We start from the raw sequence: 12739 nt of genomic DNA on the forward strand, positions 1-12739 counted from the left end.
AAAAAAAAAAAAAAAAAAAGAAAGAGCCTTCCAGGCAGTTATGTTTACCCACATAGCACAGATGGAGAAACTAAGGCTCAGTGGAGTACCAGATGCTCATACCTGTAATCCTAGATTCTCAGGAGCCTGAGATCTGAGAATCATGGTTTGAAGCCAGCCATGCATCCAAATCCACAAGACTCTTATCTCCAATTACCCAGCAAAAAGCCAAGAGTACAGGTCTGACTTAAGTGGTAGAGTACCAACCATGAACAAAAAAGCTAAACAAGAGTACAAGGCCCTGAGTTCACACCCCAGTACTAGAAAAAGAAAAAAGAAAGAGGAGAATTTTCCACTGTTGCAGAGCTTTTAAGACATGCTCTTAGGGCTGGGAAGGTGGCTCAGTGGTAGAGTGCTTGCCTTGCAGGCATGAGGCCCTGGGTTTGATTCCTCAGCACCATATAAGCATAAAAAGCCGGAAGTGGCGCTGTGGCTCAAGTGATAGAGCACTAGCTTTGGGGAGGCTAGTGCCCAGGGACAGTGCCCAGGCCCAGAGTTCAGGCCCCTTGATCGACCAAAAAAAGACATGTTCTTTTATTCTAAAGCTGTGTTGTGTGTTGCTACTAAATTTTAACTTAGGGGCTGGGGTTGTAGCTAAGAGGCATAGCACATGCATGGCAGCACAAGGCTTGGGTTCAATTTCTCGTAGCAGGAAAATAAACATCAAAGCTAAATAAAATTAAAGTTAAAAGTCAATCTGATTGTCACATTAGCTCCAGGGCCCTTCCCCACTATGGATGTGGGCTCTTGGACTGGTTAGCATAGCAGCAGAACACTCCCACTGGGCATTAAGTTCCATGGACAGCATTGTCCTGATATGCTCTCTGGAAGGAGGCAGCTCTGATCTAAGATCTTCCAAGCATTCCAGAGGCTAAGGGTGGGGAGTCAGATGTTCTGATCAAACAGAAGAGAGAGGAGCCACACAGCACCTCACTCTCCTGCCCCTGCCTGACACCTTTTTGCCCCCATATTGCAGAAAAAGTCCCATCACTCAGTCTCTACCAACCAGCGTGCACAGCTGAGATGGATAGAGGCTGTCTGCCACATATAGCCAAGCCCCAGCCTCCATTGGCTTCTCTGAAAAACCAACTCACCTGCCTTTGATGGCATTGAAGAGCCGGATCCCATCTGCAGGGCCACAGACCTGGACCAAGTCATCTCTGGACATCTTAAGCAAGTCAGCACCTAGGCAGGGAGATGGCCACCCAGTTACGTGGGACACACAGAGAGGAAGGGCTCCATTCCTGAGCACCTGCAGACTCATATCAAGAGTAGGGGATGAGAAAGAGCCAGTCTCACCCCTGGTGGACATTAGATACTCCACAAACAGGAACAGCAAAGAGCTCAATAATTCCAGGAGATCATAGCCCATGAGATGTCAGAAGCTAGACCTAGTACTCATAAAAGGCCCTCCCTCTGTGCTTTCCACTGGCATTAATCAAGGTACATAGATTTTATCAGCAGGGGGGGGGTAGTAATTACATGTGCATGTCTCTGTGTAGAAGTGCACAGTCCACTGGAGGCTGACCATTCAAATACATCTTGGGAACTCAGAGACCAAGGGATGGGACATTATGAGCCTCCTAAGACCTTTTGTGGCAGCCCCACCCCCCTCCAACCCACCCTTCCTGGAGAACTACTGCCCTAACTCCATACTGGTGCAGACAAACTTTGCTTCAACTTTGATGTTTAGGGAAATGGACCTAAATGGTGGGAACTTGGTAAGGGCTAGCTCTCTCCTTCTATAACCTGTTTCAGGGCTTGTTTGCATATAATGAAGTTAAAGTGGTCATGCCCCTTATAAGGTATGCCATGTTGCATGAATATACTACAATCCATGCATCTACTCTGCTGAAAAGACTCGGGGTACTTTTCATCTTGGAGCTGGTGCAAACAGACTCCAGAAAATTCTCCTGCGTGGTTTAATCATACATGTGGCAAATCTGCTGGATATGTAGTTTGGCTCTAGCAGTTACTGTCCAAAAATTCCCAATGTGCTATAACCACACAACACACACACACTCCTATCCCCAATTTACTCATTTGTTGGCTTGTTTTTTGGTATGGGTACTGTCCCTTAGTTATTTTGCTCAAAGTTAACAAAAATGATAACCATTTGAGCCATGGCTCTACTTCCAGCTTTTTTATTTTTAATTGTTTGTTATTATAAAGGTGATGTACAAAGGGGTTACAGTTGCAGAAGTCAGGTAAAGAGTATATTTGTTTGAGCCACAGCACCACTTCCAGCTTTTTTCTTCTTGCTTATGTGGTGCTGGGGAATTGAACCCAGGGCCTCAGGTATGCAAGGCAAGCGCTCTACCACTAAGCCACCTTCCCAGCCCGAGTATATTTCTTTTTGAACAATGTCACTTCCTCCTTCATTCTCTCCCAGTTTTCCCTCCCATCCCCATCCACAAGGTGTATAGTTCATTTTTCCACATAGTGTCTAGTGAGTACCACTTCTCTATTTGTTCACCCTTTGTCCCTCCATTTCTGTGCCCCACCTTACTCTCCCAAAAACCCATGAATGAACAGACAAAAAGAAAATGAAAACAACAAAGAAAAAAAATCTCTTGCCTCCATTTCCTGGAGTTCACTTTGATAAATAGTATTTTGTATGATCAGATGCACATAGGAATTGTGCCCTTTGCTTCCAGCTTTTTGCTGTTTAATTGGCGATAAGAGTCCCAGGGACTTTCCTGCCTGGGCTGACTTCAAAGCTCTACTCTCAGATCTCAGCTTCCTGAGTAGCTATGATTATAGGCATGAGTCACCCACGCCAAGACCCCCACCCCATATTTTAAGGGACAGAGAAAGGTGGCTATATCCAGGGTCAGAGGAGAATTAGAAAGTCAGTACAATGTGAAGTCGAGGGGGTGGGGGAGGAGAGCTGCCTTTCTTAAAGACCAAGTGCCCCAATCCCCAGATCCCAATGCTCAGGAAAGCTCTCCACAGTTAGACATTGTTTTAGGTACAATTCCACGAGTACAATGGCTTCCCTTTCTATTAGGAATAAAAGCCAAAGTCCTCCCACTGTTCTATACTAGGCCTTCAGTTGTCCTGTGCTCCCCATGGCCTCTCTGATCTCATTGCCTCTGCTCTCAATCCCCTGGATCATCTGACCACACCAAGCACCCACCCATCTTTTGGCCTCTACTTTCTCTCTGCTTGGAAAGCTCTTCCCCAAAGCCCTCTTATCCCTCCCTCCCTTCTTTCTAGCCTTTGCTCAAGGACACCTCAGAAAACCTCCTCCCACCCCCGCCCCTGAGTGCAGGTCAGGGTCCTTCCCTGACCATCCCCACCCCCATGCCGGTTCATGCTTTTGAACTGACTCAAAAGCTCCAAGTCTCTGAGGACAGGCCACTGAGAACAGGCAATTCCATTCATTGATTGTTTCTGGGCTTCTACCCCTAACACCAGGAAGGCTCTGAAGGGCTGATCTGGGGGAGGAGCGCACACCGCTCTTGCTCACTCCATAGATGGCTCTGGAAGCTGCTCTGCTGGTCTGGGCTAGACCTTTACTCCCCGTCACTCCAGGATGAGCTGCTTGGTGGCAAGGCTCACTGCTCATTGTACCTTTGTACCAAGCTCAGGACTTCTGTCCAAGGGCCACCAACCGACGTCAGAGCCTTAAGGGAGAAGGAGCTATCCTGCCTCTCCTCTGGCTTCACATATAAATCTCAGGCTATGGCTCTGGAGACAGGGTGACAAAGCAGTGTTTCAGTGGTAAACGTTCAGTAAAAAGGTATGCTGAGCGCACATCTCCCTGATTGGTTAAGAAGACCCTTCCTGGGTAGGCAAGGACCATCTATGCCCACAGGTGAGGGCATCTGAATTCAAGTCACCCAAACAGTCCCTCTAAAGTCACCTGACTGGGACACAGAGGGGTTTTGGCCTGTGGCATCTCATGTCTCTAGCATATGACACAGTGTCCATAGCGAGAGAGGGATCTCACACTACTGTGGGTCTCCTGCTCCCCAAGACAGCCCCACAGAGCTGTGGACAGGGCAGCAGGTAGTCTTGCTAAGTACTTCCTAGATGCCTGTGGGGTTTTAGTGAGAGATGCTCACCCGAGAAGCTGGCGAAGAGCCGACAGAACTGTGAGAACCTGTTCCGGTGCAGCCATTGCTGGGCATCCTGGATGGAGGCAGATGGGAGCAAGTGCTGCGGGAAAGAGATGAGGCCTTGAGAAGCCGCCTGCAGCCAAGGGGAACCGCTAGCCCCAGAGCCCGGCACACACTTACATCACTGCCCATGGGAAGGGCCTCCACTGGGTGGGTTGGTGAACTGTTGCTGTAACAGAAGATGGACAGGCGATGAGGGTGAAGAGTTTCTGGGGACAGTCAGGGATCCTACATCTCGTCAGGTGTGAGACTTGTTTTAAACGAAATGAGAGCTCATAATGAGCAGTAGACACTGTCCATTCCCTCAAAATTCACAGCAAACACACCAGTGTGGACAGTTTCTGGTATGTGACATGGTCCTAGCCAACAACTCCTATACCCCAGCACTTAGCAGCAACCACATGATGTAACCCCTGCTGGTGAGCAGATCACTTCCCACTGGGAGTTTCCATCCCAAGTCCCAGTCTAAGGGAAGGTGGGCTGACTTTGGGCCCCAAGTCCTTCTCCTCTCCATAGCTCAAGGCCTGGATAGCTGCAATCAAACCAAAGTCATCAGCAAACCTTTCCTGAAAACAGGAGGGCCATGGGGAATACACTGGGTATCCACAGGTTGGCATCAGACAATACCATCTGGGTTTTGCCAATAGGGAAAGGAAACACATGACATTCCTTAAGCACTAACTCAGGAAGGACAAGACCCGTGCACCTGCTCTTTTAAGATAAAGATCTTCTAGCCAGGGGTTGATGGCTCATGCCTGAAATCCCAGCTACTCAGGAGGCTGAGTTCTAAGGTTCACAGTTTGAAGTCATAGAGCAGAAAGGTCTGTGAGACTCTCATCTCCAATGAACCAGCAAAAGCCAGAAATGGAGCTATGCCTCAAATGGTAAAATGCCAGCCCTGAGTTGAAAAAGCCAAGTAAGAGGAGGAGCCTTGATCTTGTGTACCTCAAGCCCCAGTACCAGTACAAAAACGAGAGGGGGCAGGCAAAGGCGGGGAGAGAGAAAGAGAGAAAGACCCTTTCCAAAATGGCCCTACTGGATAGAGGAGGTGATAGTTTTACACAATAGTGGGAACATAGCTACTGCCATTGTAGAGTATACTTAAACATGATGGAAATGGTAAATGTTATGTTTTGTAGATACCATAAAAAAAAATAAAGACTCTGGCAGAGATGACTTTTGTGCCAGCCATCAACAACACTGGCTGTCCTTCAATTCTCTACAGAGTATAGATATTGTAGGCTCATTCTTCTTGATCCTATGGGATCCCATTCCCAGTTTCAGAGAGATGTAAAAAATCACCCCCCAAAATGGTAGACACTTAAGATTAGGTTTGAGCTGGATGCTTGGGCGCATGTCTTATAATCTCAACAGTCTAGAAGCTGAGGCAAATGAACTATGAGTTTGAGGCCAGCCTGAGTTATATACAGTGAGACTCTGGGTCAAAAACAAAATAAAGCCAACAAAAACAGTAGGTTTGCTGGATCTAAAAATGATCCTTTTCCTATTTCTCTTTCACTTTCCTGGGAAGACTTTATCTTGGTAAAATCAAGTTCATGGGCAACCTTGCTTATTCACTCATGAGAAAAGTCTCTACTCCACCGGGACAAGAAAGCCAAAATCCACTCAGCTTCTGTGCTTACTTCTTAAAGGCACTTGGCCAGAATTTCTCTCGGCTACCATCCCAAACCAAGAACCTCAGTTTTGTCATGGGCCTAGGAGGCTGGGGCAAGAAGATCTCTGGTTCAAGGCCAGGCTGGGCTACAGTGAGAACCTGTCATCAAAAAAAAAAAAAAATCAAGGACTGGCCCAGTAACTTAGGGGTAGCACTTGTCCAACAGGACCCCAGACTTGCTCCCTAGAGTGTGGGGGTTAAATATGTCTGCAACTGTCACACTGAAACCCAGATAGTTGCCAGATGCTGTATGAAGATCAAGAAAAGGACCTACACAAGGACCCCAAAAGAATGGTGGTTGGACATACCCTTCGCCAAGACCAAAGCTGTTGGGAGAACCATTGTAGCTTGGGGACGGGGCACTGTTCGCCTGGTAGGCCACATCTGGCCACGGAGAGCACTGTGGGAAGAGAGACAAGACAATGTGACAATTTGGCAGTAGTCCTCAGGATGAGCTAGAGGCTGCAGAAGCTCTGGCCTTCGCTCCTCAGGCCCCAAGAAACAAGCATTTACTGAGTTTCCGCAATAAACCACAACAAGAAGGGTTAATAAAGTCACAAGAAGGGAAACCCAATATTGCAGAGATCTAAAGAAGGCATCCCGGTGCAGGTAAATGGTGAAAAGAGTCTATTTTCTTGAGTTTCCGGGTAGTCAAACAAAAAAGGGCAACAAACGCAATCTTGTGATTCCTGAGATAACAAGCGAAGAGGAAAATCAAAAAATCAAAACAGGCCCATTGCTCATAAATAGATTTTCCTAGCACAGAAAAATGTATGTAAATGACTGTTATAGAGAGAATAGGCAATTTCTGAAGACAAAACATAAACAGTAAAATTCAGTGCTAAAAAATAACAAAAAAAAATCAAACTTCATATAGGGGCACCTGTCATAGGAGTTACGCGTGCAGTTTATCAAGAGCAGCTCCTTCCAGCGTGCGTGCGTGCGTGCGTGCGTGCGTGCGTGCGTGCGTGTGTGTGTGTGTGTGTGTGTGTGTGTGTGTGTGTGTGTGCGCGCGCGCGCATCCTGCTGGGCTTCTGGAGACACAAAAACACACATACTGTAAGCCTCAAGGAACTTCCAGTTTGGAAGTAAAAAATGAGACATTCAGGAGATACCCAAGGAGCCCAGACCCCAGGCCTTGCCTGCTACGGGAGGTGAGCACTCCAGAGCTGTACTTCTTCCCTTCCACGCTGGAGAGGGCAGATCTGAAACTTTCCAAGCTTGGTAAATATTTAACTGCTGTAGGTTTGGGCTGGAATTTGTTGATGCTAAATCCTCTGGCCCCAGGAACGCTGATGAGCTGATAGAAGGGGGACCCACACCTCTCAAGGTCATGGCCGAGGGCTTTCCACCAAATACAAGGCTCTGTGATGATGGCTGTGTAGCTGTGGTGGTGGCATGAAGCTCACCAGCACTAGAGCCAGCAAAAGAACTGAGAAGCAAAGGCTCAGCCAGGAAGAGGAACTTGTCACTAGGCAGAGGACACCCCCCAGCAATGGCACCAGCACAGCAGGGACCAGCCATGGGAAGAAATGGAGTCCTAACCCATGGTGGATTCTGCTGTTCTGCTGGCTTGAGAGCAGGGCTCTTCCTATGTCAGGCCATTTGTCCACCATTACAATTACCTTCAAGCAGAAAAATGCCAATACACTGAAGGATGCTGTGTTAGTTTTTATGCTGTCTTATTTTATTGTAAACACTCATGTGCACGTGGCTTTTACATACATGGGCATGCCTGCATGTGCACAACCAATGCCCAGCCATCTTCTTCTTGGACAGTCTATGCCCAAACATTATTCTAAACTCAGCCTCAATTCTCACAGCCAGCACAGGTCTTGCCCACATCTTCTAAGTCCAATTATTCAATACACAAAATACCAACACCATTTAGGTGACCCATTGCAGGATACAGTGTGGAATTATTGTTTAAAGAAAACAGAGCCCAGTAGAAGTGAGGAAGCCAGCTGTGACCCAGATCACGAGAAATAAGAGGTCTGTGACAGCGAGCACCGCATCAGTACCCCTGGACCTGAGAATGGTTGCAGCAGACAGCCAAGGTGTTGGGCATCAGAGAAAATGAACATCAAGATCCACCCCAGCAGCAAAATCTCAGGAGTGAGATTGAGTGTCACTCACTAGCAGAGCAGCTGCCTAATCTACATGAGGCTCTGGACTGGTTCTTTGTCACATATGTTTGTGCGCGCGCACGCACACGCACTCACACACACACACACACACACAAACATTTTAAGAGCCTTCACTTACACACTGCCACCCAGGCCTTCTCCTACTCCAAAAGGGGGCCCTCTGCACATATAGTTGTCTTGTATGGATCTTCACAGTCATTTATTCCTGGTACCACTTGAACACTAGCAAACTGTTCATGAAGGGATTGAAAACAGATACCCCAGAAGCTCTTTAATGCAAAAGCACAGGACCGAGGAGTACATGTGTGCGCACTATGGCACACAAACACAGGAGAAGGACAAAGTGTGTATATCTGCCCGTTGTGAAGAGAAAGTAAGGCAGATTGCATCTGCCTGGAACCAGAGGCACCTGGAGGGAAGGAGGGAGAAATGGGAGAATACTTCTGCTTGTACACTCTGGAAATCTGAACCATGTGAAATGAATATTTTCAAAATAATGCAAGTGTTCAAATTTTGAGAAAGGAGCATACACAGTGAAGGGCAGTGGGGAGCGCAGAGTGACATCTGAACTGCCTCTAAGTCTCAAGTGGGCAGGGAGCCACACACACAGGGTGCACACTGAAAAGGAGACATTGACCCATTTACTCACCTGGGTGACCTTCCAAGACTGTACAGCCAGCACCCCCCCCGGCCCTGCTGGGCTGGCGGCTCAGCCCCGTCCCTGTGCTTACCTCTGTGAGGATGGTGGTTTCATAGGATGGCTGGTATTTCTCCTTCTCTTGAGCAGTTCTTTTCTCCATCTTCTCCCGGTCAGTCTTCTGTTTCCGGTCAGCTCCCTTTGGCTATAAGCACACAGCACAGGGTCCACTTAGTCCACAAAAATCTAGGGTGGCTACTGGAGGAAGACCTCGGGCCTACAGGCTCCCTGCCTAGCCCTGAAACCCCAAAGCAGAGGCAGGATGGCCCAGATGGGGCAGCACCATTTCCATACACTAGCATGTGTCTATGCCTTCTCAACAGAGAGAACGCAGAACCTGGCCCTTGGGGCTCATTGGGAAGTATCTGGAAAAGATTGCTACTGATGGCCACTTACTCATGGATAGGGGCTGTGGGACAAACCATAATGTACTTGTTCCTAGGGCAGCCACTGGACAGCAAAAGGAAAAGACAGTTGGACTTCTGGTCAAGGGTTCATGTTCTCTGAAATGCTGGCCATTTGCTGAAGACCTCTTTTATTGTTTGGTGTTTTTGTTTTTTGAGACACCCATGCTATGCAGCTCAAGCAGGCCCATAACTCATTGTATAGTCAAGACTAGCATCAAATTTTAAATTCTCCTGCATCAGGTTATGATCTCAACCACCAATGTTGAGGTCACAGGCCTATGCCACTGCACACAGCTGGTGAAGACTCCTTTAGCCCCAACTCTGAGGAGGTATACCTATTCCCCAGCTCCCATTCCACATACAGAACAAGGGAAGGGGACCTCAGGGGGAAGACCCCAGGTGACTAAGTTACAATAGAAGGCCCCAGTCCTGGATGCCTGGCCCCAGCCTCCTGAGTGCCCAGCCCCAGGCCTCACAGACACTATTATTCCCTCTTTACCAATTGGGGGCTGAGGGCTAATCTACTAAGCACATGTGATTCACAGGAAACACAAAGGATTAGCATAGGCTCTGTGGCTCCTTGAGGGAGGGATGGGGTTCATTTCCTCTGGTGACAGCTTTTGGTTTCCAGCCCAAAGGTTTTTAGGGAGATGATCTCTTGTGGTAATACCTGTGGAAGGTAGGGGTACAGGAGTACATACGGAACAGACCAGTGGCAGTGAACAGTGTGACAGCCAGACATGGTTCCAAGGAAGCTTGCAGGAGCCTAGGTTTGCAACCACACCTGGTCTCCCTGCTCCACCTCCAAGCTCCTGGTCCTCAGGTGGCCCTGCCTCCCTGCCCTGAAACCCATGCTAAAAGGGTTATCGTCAGATAAGGGCCAAGCCTGCATATGGGGGCACAGCTCTTGCCCTCATGAAGCCTTTGTGAACCTGGGTGGTCAGAGCAGAGCTGGTCTCTTCTTTCAGGGACTCTGGCACCTCATACAGAGCTATACAGGGTGTGGTGCCACCCCATCGGAGCTCTTAGTAACTCAGAGGGGTGACTGGGACAGAAGAGAAGGGGGATACTTTGGGTCAGCTTGATCTGGTGCAAAAACACCTCTGTCATCTGCTTTTATGAGTGGGGGGGGGGCAAATGGGTGAACGCACACCTCCTAGGACATCCTGAAAGGCCAATTCTGGGAAATCGGGCTGCTCCTCCCCAAAGGTATACCAATGCTTTCTTTGGGGGCATTCAGATAAGGCAACTTCCCACCTGGGAGCAGGGCCCTCATGGTCAAGATTCTGGCATGGAGAAAGGGAGCTAGAGGCAACTGGGGGAAAGAAGGGGTATTTCACGGGGCAAAGACCCTCCCCTCCCTTCTAATATCCAGCACAGTGTCTCATCCCCACGGCACACCGGAGAATGATGGACTAAAACTGATGTGCTAATAAGCAAGGAAGGAAGCTGCTGCACTGGAAGACTTAGGGTGATTTCTCTGGGTGACTGGACTAACTCTGAGCCACAAACAGGAAAGTGATTCTGATTATCTGAGCAGCTCCATGTAATCACAGGACTCTGAAAAATGGAGAGAAGGAGCAAGGGTCAGGACAGTGCCAGAAGGATGAGGAAGAACTTTCTGCTTTGAAGACAGGGGGAAGGGCCAAGGAATGGAACATCACTAGAGGCTGGAAAAAGCAAGGAGATGAACTCAGAACCTCCAGAACTGTGGACCAGTGACATCACTATCTAGTGAGACACACTGTCAGATAATCAATGTTTAGAGTTTGGGGAGGGGTGTAGGTTTGGTTGATATTTGAGACAAAATTTCACTATAATGCCAAAGTTGGTGTAAAGTCCTGGGCTCAAATAATTATTTAATCATGTGCACAGGTTTGTTAGTGCTGATACTGGCTTTTAAACTCAGGGCCTGGGCACTATCCCTTCAATTTTTTCTGCTCAAGGTTGACACACTCTATCACTTGAGTCACACCTCTACTTTTGGCAGTTCCTTTTTCCATTTTGGTAGTTAATTGGAGGTAAGATCTTACAGAATTTCCTGCCCAGGGTGGATTTGAACCAACCATAATATCATATCACAGCTTCATGAGTAGCTAGGATCACAAGTATGAGTCACTGGTACCAATCCTATCCCTGTTTGTACTTCTAAGGAAGCAAATGTAGCAGGGAAGTCCAGCTTTCCTGACCCCTTCCCCCCTTCCTTTCTGATCTCTCTTCCTTTCTGATCTCTTACATCCCAGGTTTTAAAGAGCAAAAAAGACATGCAAATATTCTTCCCAGTCTCTCTCTCTCTCTTCTCTCTCGTCTCTTGTCTCTCTCCACGCAGGGCCAGCATTGGTGAGGGACCAGAGTGGCCTAGTCCAGAGTACTGCCAGGCCCATGGAGTCCTCTGTCCACAATCCTCAGGAATCAGATCTCTCATTGCAGGATCCTTAGAGCAGACACCATTCTTGCTTCTTCCCCCAAAGCTGCTGAGATGGTGCCTTGCCCAAACCCCTGCTAGGGCTCAGAATACCAGACCCCATGCCCACAAGTTTATGGTTTGTCTCCCTTTGGATGTTTGTTTATATTTGCAATCATCCCTGCACAGGTCCACCAACACAGCCCAGTGATCTCTCTAATGCTCCTGTCTGAAATGACCTGCTATTGTCTTCCCACAGGCAGAAGTTTTCAGTGGGTTTCAAACTGACCTAGGCTACCCAATGGGCCCTGGGGCTGTCATTCAAGACAATTCCTGTGGAGGTGGCTCCGCCTCCCACTCTGCAAGCATCTGCTGGAGACACCCAGATAAACAAGGCAGGTTAGACCTGCAGAGAACAGTGCTGGCTGCAGGCACCCGGGCAGCCCTATGTGAGGAGAATGACATATCCCCCCCAAGGGCACATGGGAAAGAGCTGGAATGTTGCCTACCATTTTCAGGAACTAACCAGAGATAAAAGGCAGAGACAAGAGGTACAAGACAGGAAGCAGGAAAGGACAGACATAAGGAACCCCTGAGAATGTTTCTTTGATTAATAGACTCGGGAGTGTTGAGAAGCTTTCATTTTGGTTTTTTGGTGGTTTTTTTTTTTTTTTTCCCTTTAAGGTGCTGTGTTTTTAGCTGGCCTCTCTGAGCAAGGGCAGGGGGCAACCTCCTTGGTCCTCGTGGCATCACTGCAGGCAGATGCGGTTGACGGCCCGGCAAGGAGGGTCTCACCTTGAACACCTTGATCTGGCAGCTGGCTGAGTGCAAATGCTCCGTGTACTCGCCATTCTCGTTCTGCTTAAATGTGTCGATCTGTACTCGAAAAGGCACTCCCTTCTCACCCCCGTGCTTCCTTGGGGTGAACTCTGTGCTGATACAGTGCACCTGGGAGGGGAGCATTTTGTGGGTAGTCAGATGTGTGCCCCACTCTCTGGTTCCTCTCCACATAGAGGTGTCCCTCCCTTCTTCCACCTCCCCGCTGTTCCTCACACGTGGCCCACTCCATCACACCAAGGGCCTCCCTGGTCTTCTCCCTGCAAAAGACACCTTCTCGCATCTCTGACCCTTTGGTTCAGGGGGCTCAGCCTGACCATCTAGGTATGTTCTCAGCATTGATCCAGGCCACTGACCTCAGTAGCCCCGCCCTCACCTCTCACCCAGGGTCTCTTCCTTTGGCAGACCC

General features: G+C 48.5%; 1 protein-coding gene across 1 annotated transcript in view; it reads right to left on the minus strand.

The window, feature by feature from the left end:
- Window positions 1-12739, minus strand: part of Tfcp2l1 (transcription factor CP2-like 1) — a 55999-nt gene that overhangs the window by 11426 nt on the left and 31834 nt on the right. The window contains exons 6-11 of the mRNA XM_013020670.1: window positions 12289-12441; window positions 8717-8827; window positions 6147-6238; window positions 4284-4332; window positions 4110-4203; window positions 1134-1224 (exon numbers count right to left, since the gene is read on the minus strand). Of these exons, the coding sequence (XP_012876124.1) occupies window positions 1134-1224; window positions 4110-4203; window positions 4284-4332; window positions 6147-6238; window positions 8717-8827; window positions 12289-12441 (590 nt within the window). The remainder of the gene's footprint in view (window positions 1-1133; window positions 1225-4109; window positions 4204-4283; window positions 4333-6146; window positions 6239-8716; window positions 8828-12288; window positions 12442-12739) is intronic.

This window comes from Dipodomys ordii, unplaced genomic scaffold (assembly GCF_000151885.1).
Source record: "Dipodomys ordii isolate 6190 unplaced genomic scaffold, Dord_2.0 Scaffold52, whole genome shotgun sequence".
In the NCBI taxonomy this organism is placed as follows: Eukaryota; Metazoa; Chordata; class Mammalia; order Rodentia; family Heteromyidae; genus Dipodomys; species Dipodomys ordii.